The sequence below is a fragment of the Hemicordylus capensis genome, chromosome 2, assembly GCF_027244095.1.
Source record: "Hemicordylus capensis ecotype Gifberg chromosome 2, rHemCap1.1.pri, whole genome shotgun sequence".
In the NCBI taxonomy this organism is placed as follows: Eukaryota; Metazoa; Chordata; class Lepidosauria; order Squamata; family Cordylidae; genus Hemicordylus; species Hemicordylus capensis.
Genome location: NC_069658.1, coordinates 106,489,901 through 106,505,894, shown reverse-complemented (window position 1 = coordinate 106,505,894; position 15,994 = coordinate 106,489,901). Strand labels below are relative to the sequence as shown.

The following is a 15,994-nucleotide window of genomic DNA, read 5'->3' as shown; positions in this document are numbered from 1 at the left end:
GGAGGGATTTACTATTGGCTCTGCTGGTGACCCTGTCGACACTCTGGTGCAGAATTGGAATTAAATCAACTCACCAGGGCAGTGGACACGATCGCTTTGAAGCGCCCTCTCCGACCCACTTCAAAACTGGCCCCCTGGTATAAGGAAGAACTACAGGGACTGAAGCGGCGAGGTGGATGACTAGAGCGCAAGTGGAGAAAGACTCGACTCAAATCTGACAGATTATTACATAGATCACATTTGAAGATTATTACATATCACTCAGGCGATATGTGCGGCAAAGAAGCAATTCTTTTCCTCCCGTATCGCATCCGCAAGTTCATGTCTGGCAGAGTTGTTCAGGGTTCTGAAGGGGCTAATGTGCACCCCTCCCCCCCTTGAATCATTATCTGGAACCAACAATTACTCACTGTGACGTTTTAAATGAGGTTTTTGTGGACAAAATCTCTCATATTTGGGCTAACTTGGATTCAAACTCCATAATTGTTATAGAGTCTGATGCCAAAGTGTCCAGCAGCTCCTCCTATGTGATGACGCTGAATCAGTTGCAGTTCGTGACCTCTGAGGATGTGGACAAGTTGCTTGGAATAGTTCAGCCTACCACCTGCCCTCTTCATCCTTGCCCGACATGGCTTATACTATCTGGCAGAGAGGCTGTTGTAGAGGGCCTGGTAGAGATTATATATGCTTTTCTGAGGGAGGGCAGGATTCCTCCTTGTCTTAAGGAGGCAATCATTAGACTGCTTCTGAAGAAGCCTGCCTTGGATCTCTCAGAGTTAAGCAATTACAGGTCTGTCAATTTCAACTCAAGGCTTTTGGGTAGGCTATGGGGTGGAGACTGCCTTGGTCAGCCTGATGGATGATCTCCAATTGGAAATTGACAAGAGAGCGTGACTCTGTTGGTCCTTTTGGATTTCTCAGTGGCTTTCGATACTATTAACCATAGTATCCTTCTGGAATGTCTGAGGGGATTGGGGGTGGGAGGCACGGCTTTGCAGTGGTTCCGCTCCTACCTCATGGGCAGATTTCAGATGGTGTCTCTTGGAGACTGTTGTTCTTCCAAATTTGAACTTTCGTATGATGTCCCTAAGGGCTTCATATTGTCTCTGATGTTTTTTAACATCTACATGAAACCGCTGGGAGAGATCATCAGGAGATTTGGTGCAGGGTGTTATCAGTATGGTGATGACACCCAAATCTATTTCTCCATGTCAACATCATGAGGAAAAGGCATAACCACCCAAAATGCCAGCCTGGAGAAAGTAATAATAATAATGATAATGATGATGATAATAATAATAGAAGAAGAAGACCAAAATAATCCCAGTAGTAACTGGCGCCCTAGGTACAATTCCAAAACAATTTGAAGAGCTCAACTCCATAGGGGCCACAGAAATCACCATCAGCCAATTACAAAAAGCAGCATTACTGGGAACAGCCTATATTCTGCGACGATATATAAAATAATAACAGCAACTACATTTAATAAAATTCAGCCATCCCAGATCCTTGGGAAGGACTCGATGTCTGGATAAAACAAACCAGTCAATAACACCTGTCTGACTGTGTTAATAATAATAATAATAATAATAGGATATTCTGTCTTCTTCTTCTTCTTCTTCTTCTTCTTATTATTATTATTCACATTTTATATCCTGGTTTTCCTCCAAGGAGCCCAGAACAGTGTACTACATACTTAAGTTTCTCCTCACAACAACCCTGTGAAGTTGGTTAGACTGAGAGAGAAGTGACTGGCCCAGAGTCACCCAGCAAGTATCATGGCTGAATGGGGATTTGAACTCGGGTCTCCACGGTCCAAGTCCAGCACTCTAACCACTACACTACACTGGCTGGATGAGGGATAACAAACTGAGGCTGCATCAAAATAAGATGGAGGTAATTATTGTGCAAGGTTGGAACTCCAGAGATGATTTTGATCATGATGGGGTCACACTTCCCCGGAAGGACCAAGTATATAGTCCGGGAGTACATCTGGATCCAAGCCTCTCTCTGGTGTCCAAGGTTGAGGTGGTGCCCAGAGATGCTTTTTATCACCTACAGCTGATATCCCAGCTTCATCCGTTTCTTGAAACGAAAGGCCTCAAAATGGTGGTACACATGCTGGTAACCTCTAGGTTGGATTACTGCAATGCGCTCTATGTTGGGCTGCCTTTGTACGTAGTCCGGAAACTGCAGTTTGTCCAGAATGTGGTAGCCAGGTTGGTCTCTGGTTCATCTAGGAGAGACCATATTACTCTTGTGTTGAAATAACTACACTGGCTTTGATACATTTCTGGGCAAAATAGAAGGTGCTGGCTATTACCTATAAAGCCCTAAATATCTTAGGCCCTGGGTATTTATGAGAATGTCTTCTTCACCATGAGCCCCACCACCTGTTAAGATCATCTGGAGAGGTTTGTCTGCGGCTGCCGCCAATGTGTCTGGCAGCTACTCCGAAACGGGCCTTCTCCATTGCTGCCCCTGGACTTTGGAATGCACTCCCTGTTGAAATAAGAGCCTCCCCATCTCTGGCAACTTTTAAAAAGGCACTGAAGACACATTTATTCACCCAGGCTTTTAATTAGATTTATTGCTTTGATATTTTTAATATTGGGTTTTTAATGTTTTAATATTTTAAATGATTTTAGTTGTTAATTGATGTTTGAAATGATTTTAATTGTAAACTGCCCAGAGACACAAGTTTGGGTTGATATAGAAATATTTCAAATAAACAAGCAAACACATATCCAGGGGCTAACTGGGATGCCATCAGCACTCCTGGAAGCAGCCTTTCCATTATTCCATACTGGTGAAGAGGTCTTCTATGTCTCATGCGTGCTTTCTTGCAGCTGCTTCTTGTGTGTGGTTCTACTTCTTGTGTGTGATTCTACTGGGGTTTGTTGTATGTTTGCACGATTGTAAGCAGGTACCCTGTTATAGTCCCAGTCATGCTCTAAATTACCTAATCTAGTCAACATTTGCCTTTCAGTTGCATAGGTAGCCTATCGCTTATCCTAACCCTTTGACCCCGGCCTTTATTACACAGTTTTTAAAAAACAACTAACAACAATTCTTACTCTCTTGGGGCCAAACAAGTTGTGATAGAGGGTCCGGAAGCGTTTTCGAGTGTAATTACAGCGATAAGCTCCTCCCATCAGGTACTCAATCACCAGACCAATATCAATTAGACTTATTCTATAATCTGGAGGTAGGTTGCCCTATTTTTTCATTGAAATAAAACACACAAAATGGAAAAGGGGGAGAGATAAAACTGATTATTATGTCTATTCCATATTTCTTCTATAACTATGAGAGTTTTAAAAATGAAATAAACAAGTTACAAAAACGTAAGAATGTATTATTATGCTGGTTAATTAATTCACCTTAAAATAGATCCAACCGAAACCTGGATATTCACGCTTGGAAAGAAGACATAGATTAAATAAGAAGATGCATTAAAAGGTAGCAGTAATAGAAGACAATAACTTTCAGAACACAGGATTCACGCTCTTCTGCGAAGGAAAACAGGAGACATCACTGCAGAACAAAAAAAGGGCGAAGGCAAAGCATTTTCCAGAAGACTCAACACATTTGCTGGACTTTCATCTTAAGCTGTAGAATGCTTCCAGTCTGCTACAGTCACAGTCTCTCCTGTTGCATTTGTGTTTACTCTAGCACCTTCCTTGAGCTGCGTGCCTGCCTCTCCTGTTAGAACATTAAGATGGTTTTTCTCAGACTTGATCCTAGGACATAATGCACATTGGAGTGTGCACAGTTGTGTTTAACAGGTTTTAAGTCTTTTTCTGAATCCATTTGAGAGTGTCTAGTGGCTTGCAGAATAAAGATCCAGAAGGATCACAAGGGAACCACAAGGTTCCCTCTTATTTTTTCCTTCCTAATTATAGCTGTCATGAAAAGATATCTTTTGACCACATTACTAGCAAACAGCATTCACAAATTCAAAATTGAAAGATGTGTGTTGTTCAAAAGGATTAAAAACCTTTCAGTTAAACTTTTGGCTACTGAATTTCTCTGCTCTGCCACACAGAGATGCAAGTTTTAGGTGGGACATAAATATTTTAAATACATAAATAAATAAGCAAGCCAAGGAAGACATAAATTCAGAAAGCTGTGATGGGTGCCAATTGGTTCTAGTGCTTAGCCAGTTTTGTTATTTTTATGATTTTATTTTTTGAGATAAATCACCTACCACCATCCCCAGTATGACTCTCATGGGAGATTTTCCAACATACTCCACTTCAAAAGATCATCTCTTCAGATCATTGCAGAAGACTACCTTTACATACAACTTGCATAAGTAACAAGGTGAATTAATCTCTTACACCAGGGTTTCTTAACCTTGGGCCCCCAGATGTTGTTGGACTACAACTCCCATCATCCTCAGCCACAAAGGTCATGTCTGGGGGTGATAAGGGTTGTAGTTCAACAACACCTGGGGGCCCAAGGTTAAGAAACCCTGTCTTACATCATATTGCACTTATTTATTACACCGTGGAATGGTCCAGAATGCTGGCTGACATCTAGAGCAACACACCGAGGATGCAACAGGAGTTGCATCTTCACAGCCAGAGGCTGTGTGTGCATGCTGGGAAAGTGCATGCTGGGAAAGGAGGGTGATTTCCACTGACTTCCCTAGCTTCCAGAAGTGCTCTGTGTCTCAAGAGAAGGGAACTTCAGCAGCTTGCTTTGTATGAAACTGGACGAATGACCAGCCCAGGTGGGACGAACAGTGTGTGAGAGAGAGGCAGCCAAGGTGGAGAAGAAAAGGATATCAGGAGCTACAGTTGCTGCTCGTTCTCTGCCTCTCCCCCAGCTCATCACCCACCTCATCAGTACCGGCTACCACTGATTCTAGAAATATGTCCCTGAGAATCACAGAGCCCTCAGAGGCATATTTCTAGAAGGCATAGAGCATTTCTGGAGTCTGGGGAGATAAGCAAATATTGCCCCTCATTCCCCTGCTTGTGAATCCTCTAGCTGCATTAAAAGCAGTGAGGATACAGCTTCTGCTGCATCCTCCGTACAGTGCTCTGGACATCAGCAACTGAATTTACATTGCTCCACTGACTCTGAACTTCCTAGCACTGAGAAATGTATACTTCTCTTTTATCATCATAAAACAATTCATTTTTTTTTAAATTACACAATTTTTTGCCACAAATATACTGAAAGTTTGTGTCCCCTGTTATGCTACTTTGATGACATCATGTATGTTTATCTATAAACATCTATGTATGTTTATAGCAAATATCAAAATGTACTTTGGGATCATTTTTAAAACAAAACAAAACAATGTACTGTATTCCAACATGTTCCTGGGATTTTCAAAATGAGCTAGACTAGTTAAAGGCGAATTATAGGACCAGTTCTCACTTTGCATTTGGTATCAGGCATGTATACCTGAGAACAGAATACTGGTATTTCTTCTCAAAACCTGAAAGAAGCACATGTAGACTCTTGCATATGTCTCTAATTAAAATTCTTGGAAAAGGTGATCTGCAAATGATTACAAATATTTTAAAAGTATGCTGTTTTATAGCTGCTTCTCTCACAAACATAAAGAAATCTTATATAGATTTAACTAAAAGTGTATTCAGAAACAACTCTATTTTTTTCCTTCTCCTTTCCCTCCCTTTTCCTTTCTGACTCCACCCCTCACACTCTCTACAGGATCCCCACTGGTGCAAATTTCTAAAACAACAAAACACAGAAGATACTGGATAGAATACAACCTATGCCCATCCAATTTTACACATGCTCTCTCTTCATAGCTGATGTATGCCCATGTACGCTGTACTCAGGTATTGATACTCTAGCATGAAACGTAAGGCGATGTACCGTCTTTTCAGAGGACAAGAGAGAGAGAACGAGCGCGAGAGAGTGCAACAGAATCATAGCTCCTATGTCCATAAAAACACACAGAAGCCAAAAAAATTTATTAAATGAACATTAGAGGGCACTCTTTATCCACAAAGCTCTCAACTCTTTCCCCCCTTGTTAGGTTGAGTGATCATTAAACCAGGAATGTGGCAAGAGTAGTCATCATAGGTCAAATGCTTTTCCACTTAATAACCAGAGGCCATTGATATTCAAATATCATATGTCTAAAAGGTAAACTGCTGAGGGGGTCTAAAGGGTAAACTGCTACTAGCTCCCTGTAAACTAATTAGAACATATATCCTAACAGAAAGAATAAAAAGACTGTGTGGAAGCATCAATTTCTAGCACGTACACTTCTGAAAATAAAATATAAAAGGTGTCAAACATGGAAAATGTTTGCCTTTCCTCCTCTTCAATATCTTGTGAATTTCATCACTTAGTTTTTTGAAAGTTGTGCACTCTCCCTCTCCAAAAGGAGACTGTACCTCTATCCCATTAAAAAAAATGGCAGTGCAGGTTATTCCTCTATGAATTATGAATGGCCAGGATTTGGTGCTTCATTTGGGCTAGCACAGATATAGTACTGAGGAAAAACTCAGGGTTTGTTATTGATGATTCAGGAAAGACCAAAAGTTTTATCTATCTATATATTTATTTCTCCTAGGTCTACCCGTCGATAATCCCGTATGTGGCAGATCTCATGAGAATTCACAAGTGGAAGCACCTGATTGGGCAGTGAGGATTCCATATGCAGATAGGGAGAAGGAGCCTGTGAGAGCAGAAGCACGATGGTGACTGGGCAGTGGGGATTCCATATGCAGATAAGGAAGAGGAGCCTATGATGGTTAAGGTCAGTTGGAATGCAACTGTTACAGATCGGAAGATGTTCTTGATTGTAGAGGAGAGGAGAATATATATTTAAAAATGATAGCAGGCAGGGGTCTGCGAAGAGAGGGGTTGTGAGGGAGGAAAGAGCCCCTTCAGGAGAAGGAGGCTGCCATTGTGTGAATTAGATGAGGAAACAAGATGAACAAGATCTGTTAACTCAGGGAGGGAGAGGGAGAGGGAGAGGGAGAGGGGGAGAGAGAGAGAACATGAAGGGAGGGGGAAGAAAGAATGGGGAAGAGTGAGTGGATGAGAGAGAAAGAGAGAAAAAGAAGGGAGGGGAAGAGAGACAGAAGGAAGGGCCAGGGACGGGCCCAAGCCTGTCTGCAGCCTGAGGGGAATGAGCGGCCATGGCAGCACTGGCAGCAAGGAAGGGCCCAGTCAACCACTGCTGCTGTATGGGGCTACTGAGGCCATTGTCAGAGGGAGGCAGGCAGGCAAGGGACGGGCCCGGGCCTGTCAGTAGCCTGAGGGGAACAAGCGGCCATGGTGGTGGCAGCAGCGAGGAATGGCCCGATCAACCACTGCTGCTGCTCCTGTGGGAAGGAGGAGGAGTGGGGCTCGGGTGGGGAGGTCTCTGGGGATAGGAGGCTGCAGCTTGGCCAATAGGCACTAGCAACGCTGCAGCCATGACCAAGAGGGGTGAGGGGGATGGAGTAAAGGGATGGAGGAGAGGAGCAGGAGTGAGGCTCAGGTGAGAGTGGGAAGATGTCTGAGGTGAGGGGGCTGTGGCAGAGGGTGAGGGGAGCAATCAAGTACTAGCACACAGATGCTCTGCACAGGTTAAGCTTGTATATTAGTAAAACACATAAGTAAGGTTTTGTGGAGATTTCGAAAAACACTTTAAAGACTTGTCAATCAATTTTTCAATTTAAAAATACTTCTAAATTCATCAAGCCAATTTCAGCAAAGTTGTGTTATTACATTCACAAATAGCCTTTACGATACATTGTTTTTTTGCTGGTAACAGTGGTGTAAGATAGCATACTTTGTGGGAAATGGGTAGACGTAAAACTCTGTGAAGATGAGGTTGTATAACCATATCATTAATTGACTGAACATTTCAGAGGCACTCTTACCCCTGGACTTCCAGGCCAAGGTCCAGAGCCTCCTCAAATCCTCTTTCCTAAGTGGTGTGGTCACCCAGCTGAGCATGATAATGCTTAATTTGCAGGGCGGGGGCGGGGGGTGGGGGGCGGGTGTGCTTCAAAGGCCTTTAGTTCCAGGCTCCAAAATTACCTAGGTGTACCTCTGGAACATTAAAGTGTGTCAACTTTCTAGGTTCAGAGAATGTTTCACCTACCCATGCATAGAGAACCATTTGACAGTCAAAAATGTGTTGCATTGTATGTTCCATAATAAATAGCCTATTTTGTAAAGCACTTTGTGTAAACATTTTTTAGAAAATTGGTATAGAGATATATTAAATAAATATCCTTGAGCTTTTTGAAGCATGCATCCTGTTATTTTGTTCCTGTTTACTTGTGTTTCCCATTTTCGACTGCTTAACTGGCAAATAACTTGAAGATGCACACAATTAAATGACTCTTCAGTCCTAATATTTAAACTTTATTATGTTCCATAATAAATAGTCTATTTTGTAAAGCACTTTGTGTAAACATTTTTTAGAAAATTGGTATAGAGATATATTAAATAAATATCCTTGAGCTTTTTGAAGCATGCATCCTGTTATTTTGTTCCTGTTTACTTGTGTTTCCCATTTTCGACTGCTTAACTGGCAAATAACTTGAAGATGCACACAATTAAATGACTCTTCGGTCCTAATATTTAAACTGCTCTTCAGTGAAATCAAGTGCACATGTTTCATTTATGCTCATTGCACATCTATTATTTTGACACAGCATATTTTCAGCCTGACATCTTAGATCCCAAGAGATTACCAGTGAATTTGAAGTTTAGCTATCAGGCTTCAAAATGCATCTGTACTAGAACACCTGTTCCAGAACACTCATCTGTTTCTGCCATGCACTGTGAACCATTTGACTGTCAAAATAATGATATGTTCCATTAAGAGGCTATTTTCTAGAATGCCATTTCATTTAAATTGATGCCAGGCTCCCTGATAGATTGACTGAGGAGGAACCAATGTCATTTCTCAGGTATGGGACTGTGGTAAGTTTGTAGCACAGCACAAGCTTTTCTCATCATTTATAAAATAGAAAAGCTCATTTCTAATGGGGCAGATTTCTGGTTAAGGCAATGGAATATTACATTTGACTTTTTTGTATTCACAGTTCAGTGATCCCATCCAGGGCTTATTCTGCAACTTGAACATAAAAAGATACTTTTAAGAAAAGCGTACGACTCTTGGCATATTTGTAAAGCCTACTTTAATTTTTGAAAACATTTCTTGGAGAGAAAGGGGCATTCCACTTATGAAAATACACGAGTGCCACTCTGTTTGCTTCACTGCAAGAGTCTCCCTAGCTGCCATTATGACAAACAGGCTTGGCATTAAAAATGGCTGTTCCTAAAAGGGGTGGAAACAGAAGATAATGATGTCCAAAACAGCACACGGCACAAAGATAACCACAAACTTTAGTGCAAAAACTGTACTACTTGCTTGCAGCTCACAGAAGAAAGAAGCAGAAAACCTTAAATAATGATATCCGGCCTGGATCTGGGTGCTACTGTACATCCAAGGGATTTATGCATGTAAACAACTGAAGTGATGCAAAAGACCTTTCAGATTTTCCACCTGATATTCCAAGACTATAGTTAATTTCCAATACTTCCTAAATGACAATGCAGAGGTGGTGCTCAGCAGGGTTGATCCTACTCTCAAAGTCTTCAACATTTCCAATTTCCCCCCCCTAAACATTTGTTCCTTGAGGTCTTGTTGAAACATTTATGTCTCTGATTTCCAGAATGCCTCGTAACTTTTATTGCTGAAAGGGCAACTCATTTTAATCTGTATTTTGCCCAATGTCTTGTACTGATTTATGTTTTTATACTGAAATGCCTCAAAACCAAATATAATTTTAGAAATTTATCTGATGATGGCGAATTGATGGACTAGGATTCAGATTTGTATTTTACATATTTTTCAGATTGTGCATGTCCTTTCTGCAGGGGACAGGGTGGGGGCGGAAATCTTTTTTCATTTTATCTCCTTGAACTACTGATGTATAGAGAACATTTTATCAATCCCATTTCAGCTACAGTAATTCTTGTTTCTAACATTTTTCTTTAAAAGTGGATTCGTCCCCATCCACTGGGCATTTTATAATTGCTTCAGCCACAAACTGAAGTTCTAATATTACATCAGAGAAAAGCTGCTTTCTTGTTAAACTACATGGTTTTTTTTAATGGAGATGAGGAATTTTGCAGCATCTAGCACATAATTGAATTGAAAATGTTGCAATGATTCAAGATTCAGCACATACACATTTTGCAGTCTCCAACACTGGCCCATAGTATGAAGCTAGCATCCAGAATAGTGGTGGGTATAAAATATATAGCTAACAGCATAAATCCACATGGCATGAAAAACATCTACAGCTCCACTAGAGAAAGCACTGCACCCAAAGCATCTAAAATAACTGAGATAGCAGCCTACTAATTAGTTAACTGCATTGTACACAGAAGGTTGAGAGTCAGTACAAACACACTTCACAACTGAAATGGAGGAAGACAGGAAAAGGCTGTTACTAAAGCTCATGCAAAACAGGGGCTGTCTCTAATAACAAGAAGCAGCCACAGCATTACCTTCAAGCTAATGTCCATCTGTTGGACTCTTACCTTTTTGACATCTCTGACGAGATGATACAACGTGTTGGATGGGCCGTGTCTCTGCAAATGACCAACAACAAATAATCAAATAGTTTTAACTGTCTGGAATATACTGTTTGAAACAAAGTACATATACTTCAAAGAACCCAACTGTATTTACATATGGCTCAAAAACAAAAAAATATTTCCTATTTTATCAATATTCTATGAAAACTCTAACCATATAGCTTTCCATTAGACAGCACTTAAAGGCTTTAGCCCACCATTACATTTTGATCTGTCATGATCAGACACCTTTATTCTGGTTAATTGTTATTGGATCCAGTAAGATTCCAAGAAGTCTTGGAGGGATTCAGTGTTGGCTTTCCTGGTGATCCTGTTAATGGCCTGGTTGAGAATTGGAACAACTTGCTCACCAGGGCAGTAGACACGATTGCTCCCAAGCATCCCCTCTGACCCACATCAAAATTGGCCCCTAGGTAGACGGAAGATTTACGGGGGCTGAAGCAGCAAGGTAGGCGACTGGAGCGCAAGTGGAGAAAGACTCGACTCGAATCTGACAGATTGCGACATAGAGCACATCTAAAGATCTATGCTCAGGCAATACGTGCAGCAAAGAGGCGGTTCTTTTCTGCCCGTATTGCCTCTGCGAGTTCACGTCCAGCGGAGTTGTTCATGGTTGTGAGGGGACTAGTATCTGCTCCCCCTCCCTTGAACCAGAATTTGCAGTCATCAGTTACCCGCTGCGATGTGTTTAAAAAGTTTTTCATGGATAAAATCTCTCGGATTCGGGCCGACCTAGATGGAGACTCCACAATTAATTTGATGTCTGAACTGGAGGTGCCCAACAGCTCCTCTTATGTGATTCAACTGGACCAGTTTCAGTTTGTGACTCCTGAGGATATGGACAAGCTGCTTGGAGCGGTGTGGCCTACCACTTGTTCTCTTGACCCTTGTCCAACATGGCTTGTTCTATCTAGCAGGGAAGCTGTTGCAGACAGCCTGGTGGAAATAATAAATGCTTCTCTGAAGGAGGGCAGGATGCCTCTTTGTCTTAAGGAGGCACTCATTAGACCTCTTCTAAAGAAGCCTGCATTAGATCCCTCAGAGTTGAGCAATTATAGGCCTGTTTCCAACCTCCCATGGCTGGGCAAGGTAATTGAGAGGGCGGTGGCCTCTCAGCTCCAGGCAGTCTTGGAGGAAACTGATTATCTATAGACCCATTTCAAACTGGTTTTCGGGCAGGCTATGGGGTGGAGACTGCCTTAGTCAGCCTGATGGATGATCTCCAATAGGGAATTGACAGAGAAAGTGTGAGTATTTTGGTCCTTTTGGATCTCTCGGCAACTTTCGATACTATCGACTATAGTATCCTTCTGGAACGTCTGAGGGTGTTGGGAGTGGAAGGCACTGTTTTACAGTGGTTCCACTCCTACCTTGCGGACAGATTCCAGATGATGTCAATTGGAGATTGTTGCTCTTCAAAATCTGAGCTTAAGTATGGTGTCCCTCAGGGCTCTGTACTTTCTCCAATGCTTTTTAACATCTACATGAAACCTCTGGGAGAGATCATCAGGGGATTTGGAGCTCGGTGTTACCAGTACGCTGATGACACTCAGATCTAGTTCTCCATGTCAACTTCTTCAGGAGCTGGCATATCCTTCCTAAATGCCTGCCTGCAAGCAGTCATGGGCTGGATGAGGGAGAATAAACTGAAGCTTTATCCAGATAAGATGAAGGTACTTATTGTGTGGTGTCAGAACTCTAGAGACAATTTTGATCTACCTGTTTTAGACGGGGTCACACTTCCCCAAAAGAAACAGGTTCACAGTCTGGGAGTACTTCTGGATGCACATCTCTCCCTGGTTTCTCAGGTTGAGGTGGTGGCCAGGGGTGCTTTCTATTAGCTCTGGCTGATACGCCAGCTGCGCCCATTTATCAAGATAAATGACCTCAAAATAGTGGTACATCTGTTGGTAACCTCCAGACTGGACTTCTGTAATGCGCTCTACATGGGGCTGCCTTTGTACGTAGTCTGGAAACTTCAGTTGGTTCAGAATGAGGCAGCCAGGTTGGTCTCTGTGTCATCTCGGAGAAACCACATTACTCCTTTACTGATGGAGCTACATTGGCTGCCAACAGGTTACCAGACAAAATATAAAGTGCTAGTTATAACTTATAAAGCCCTAAATGGCCCTGGGTATTTAAGAGAGTGTCTTCTTCACTACGAACCCTATTGAGGTTATCTGAGGAAGTCTGTCTTCAGTTACTGCCAACTCGTTTGGTGGTTACACAGAGATCGGCCTTCTTGGTCGCTGCCCCAAGATTGTGGACTGCGCTCCCTGCTGAGATACGATCCTCCCCATCTCTGGCAATTTTCAAAAAAACACCTGAAAACCCATCTTTTCGCCCAAGCTTTCTCAGCTTCCTAAATTCTTTAGGTTTTGATCTCTGGTTTATTTTTAAATTGTTAAATTGTTTTAAGTGTTTGTATATGCTTTTAACTTGTTTTATGCTATTGTTAACTGCCCAGAGAAGAAAATTTGGGGCAGTGTACAAATTCGATGAATGAATGAATGAATAAATAAATAAGTTTTTGAACAAAAAGAGAGCACTTCCAGTTGGAAGCATGTTCAGCACACACATAGTTTGCCCCTCAAAGGCAACTATTCAAAACAGAAATTACAAAGAACAGTGTTACATTTTGTATGCATAGAAAAAAATGACTTTTTAACAGTAGCAGCACTTCCCTTTTAAAATTATAATCACTTGCAAGTGATAGGCCCTGGGTGTTGCCTTTTGGCATATAGAACAAGGAAAATTACTCAGAGTAGTCCCACTGAAATTAAAAGGGCATGGTCAAGTTAGGAATGGTCTAACTTGTCCTTTTAATATCAATGGGACTACTTTGAGTAGTTTTCTTCATCATGTCAGCCTTATGTTTTATAGCTGCACGTAGAATCCCTTGTGAGGCTGTGTTACGTGAGTTATTAAAGGCAAACATTAATTCATTTATAAAGAGGTAAGATGAATTTCTGTATACCATTTTATTGGCGAAGGAAGGAGAAACAAACAGACAGATAAAAATATTTGCTTTAGCTTGGCCCTACCGTATTGTACAATTCCTCTAGTCTGGAGATGGTGAGAAAACGGTGCATGCTTACTCCATTCTCTATGAGTAATTTCACAAAATCCACTCTGTCCAACACCAGGGCATCCAGCATTGCTTGTTCAAGGGATCCCACCTATAAATAAAATAATCCAGTAAGGATGTCCTCATGGTCAGTTGGATGGAGATATCTAGACAGTAATCTAGCTTAAAGTGTACAATCAAGTTGATTTTGACTCCTGGTACCCACAGAGCCCTGTGGTTGTCTTTGGTAGAATACAGGAGGGGTTTACCATTGCCTCCTCTCGCGCAGTATGAGACGATGCCTTTCAGCATCTTCCTATATTGCTGCTTCCCAATATAGATGTTTCCCATAGTCTGGGAAGCATACCAGTAGGGATTCGAACCAGCAACCTCTAGCTTGCTAGTCAAGTCATTTCCCCACTGCGCCACTAGGAGGCTCAAAGATATATGGAGTTGTCTTAGACTTCTTCTGACATCCTAAAGACAGATTCCAGCCTAAAATTTCACTCTGATGACTTTTCTACATGATTTTGTGAACATATGGAAATATTACTTCTGCATAAGTTTACCCTGTGAATTCTTTGACCCAGATTCAGCATGAATCTAGGATAACCTCCTTTAAAACATGTGTACTTACCTATCATGATATTTGTTCCCCATGTGCATTTTCACAGCAAAATATTCACCTGAGCATACAAATGTGAAGTTGGAATAAGCAATATTGTCACAAAGAAGATTAATAATGAGCTCATTCCAACTTAACATTTGTATGCTCAGATGAGTATTTTGCTGTGAAATGCAAAATTTTTGTATTTTTACTATGAACACATCTTAGTCTCCCTGGTTCATAGTAAAAATACAAAAATAAAAGTTCTATTGAGTAAAGCAAATATGTCCCAAACTATGTAACTAGAATATGCATGTTCTTTAAAATAAACATATTTGCATAACATGCTTAATTTGCATTATTTGTTTTTATTGTGCAATTTTAGCTTTTGTCAAATAATTGAGAAAGTGGGTTGAGAATCGATAAACTATGTATGGTACACAAGAGGAAAAATTCATAAGAAAATGTCTGATTTTAATTGTTAATTGATTTAATGTTTTAAATTATTTTAATTGTAAACCGCCCAGAAACGCAGGTTTTGGGCGGTATAGAAATATTTTAAATAAAATAAATTAAAAATAATAAATCATCTCAGAAAGAATGTTATAGACTCTATTCAGCATTCTGGACATGCAATACCCATGTACACATGATGTGCAAATGTAAAAAGGTTCACCACCACTACCCTACACTATGCTTTAATATGCAGAATATGATCTTTTAGCTGGAAAAAATTACTACTCCTTCACCAAACTTCCACTTTTAACAAATGGGAAAAATCAAAGCAGAACACTATCTACAGGTTTCATATATCCTAGTGATCAGGTCAAAAGTCACAATTTTGCAATCTGTTCTAAAGGAAATTATTATGGCCAGGGTAATTTGTTATGATGTTCCAAATAGAACATGTGTCATAATGTGCTTAAGCAAATAGGCTGCTGTGCCAGCTATTGAGTGTGTAGTTTATATTTCGATTCAGTTTGATATAATTACAGATGGACATCATTATCTGCTGATTCGATATCCGCGAATTCGCGTATCCACAGTTGGGAAAAAGACACCCAACCTCAGCATATGTGGAGGGAAAAACCATGCCAACCTCACGTATCCACAGGTCAGAGGTGGCCAGAAATAACAATGGAGATCATTTCTGGCCACCATTTTCTTCAACAGAGCCACAAAATAGCTCCCGTCTTAAAAACCCGTCAATTTTCGGTTGATTTAGAAGCACAGCATGACTCATGGGGAGCAGCAAAGCACATTAAGAATCTATCTCCCCTCCTTGAAAATCAGCCCATTTTCAGCTGGCCGGAAACTTAACTCCTGCAATCCCATATCCCACAATGACGTGATATTTGTGGTTTCCATATCCACAGCTGCAGCTTAGAATGGAATCCCTGCAGATATCGAGGTTCTCCTGTATATCAAATTAATTAAATACCAAGATGACATAACTGATTACTGTGAACTCAACAAAATGGACCCCAATGATTTAGCAAAACAGGCTACAACTCTCAGTAGCACATCAGTTCATTATGAGTTGCACTGATGTAACATTCCGTTTAGTATGAGGTTACGCATGATAACCTCTTGAATGTTTCTCTATATTGATATTCAGTATACTGTTTAAGCAGAAAGAAACATCTCATTCTCCCATGAGAATATAATTCAAGAAATCTTTCTTCTTCCAAACAATGTGCCTGCTTGACTGTGCT

The 15,994-nt window shown here is 41.0% G+C and overlaps 1 protein-coding gene across 15 annotated transcripts in view; it reads right to left on the bottom strand.

The window, feature by feature from the left end:
* The window catches only part of TRPM3 (transient receptor potential cation channel subfamily M member 3), a 598,368-nt gene that overhangs the window by 62,048 nt on the left and 520,326 nt on the right, over positions 1–15,994 (bottom strand). For 6 of the 15 annotated variants that reach the window (XM_053291345.1, XM_053291352.1, XM_053291361.1 and 3 more), the window contains exons 11-14: positions 13,650–13,784; positions 10,549–10,599; positions 3,384–3,419; positions 3,078–3,218 (exon numbers count right to left, since the gene is read on the bottom strand). In XM_053291345.1, coding sequence (XP_053147320.1) covers positions 3,078–3,218; positions 3,384–3,419; positions 10,549–10,599; positions 13,650–13,784 — 363 coding nt within the window. The remainder of the gene's footprint in view (positions 1–3,077; positions 3,219–3,383; positions 3,420–10,548; positions 10,600–13,649; positions 13,785–15,994) is intronic. The other 9 variants (XM_053291346.1, XM_053291355.1, XM_053291351.1 and 6 more) reach the window with 3 other exon arrangements.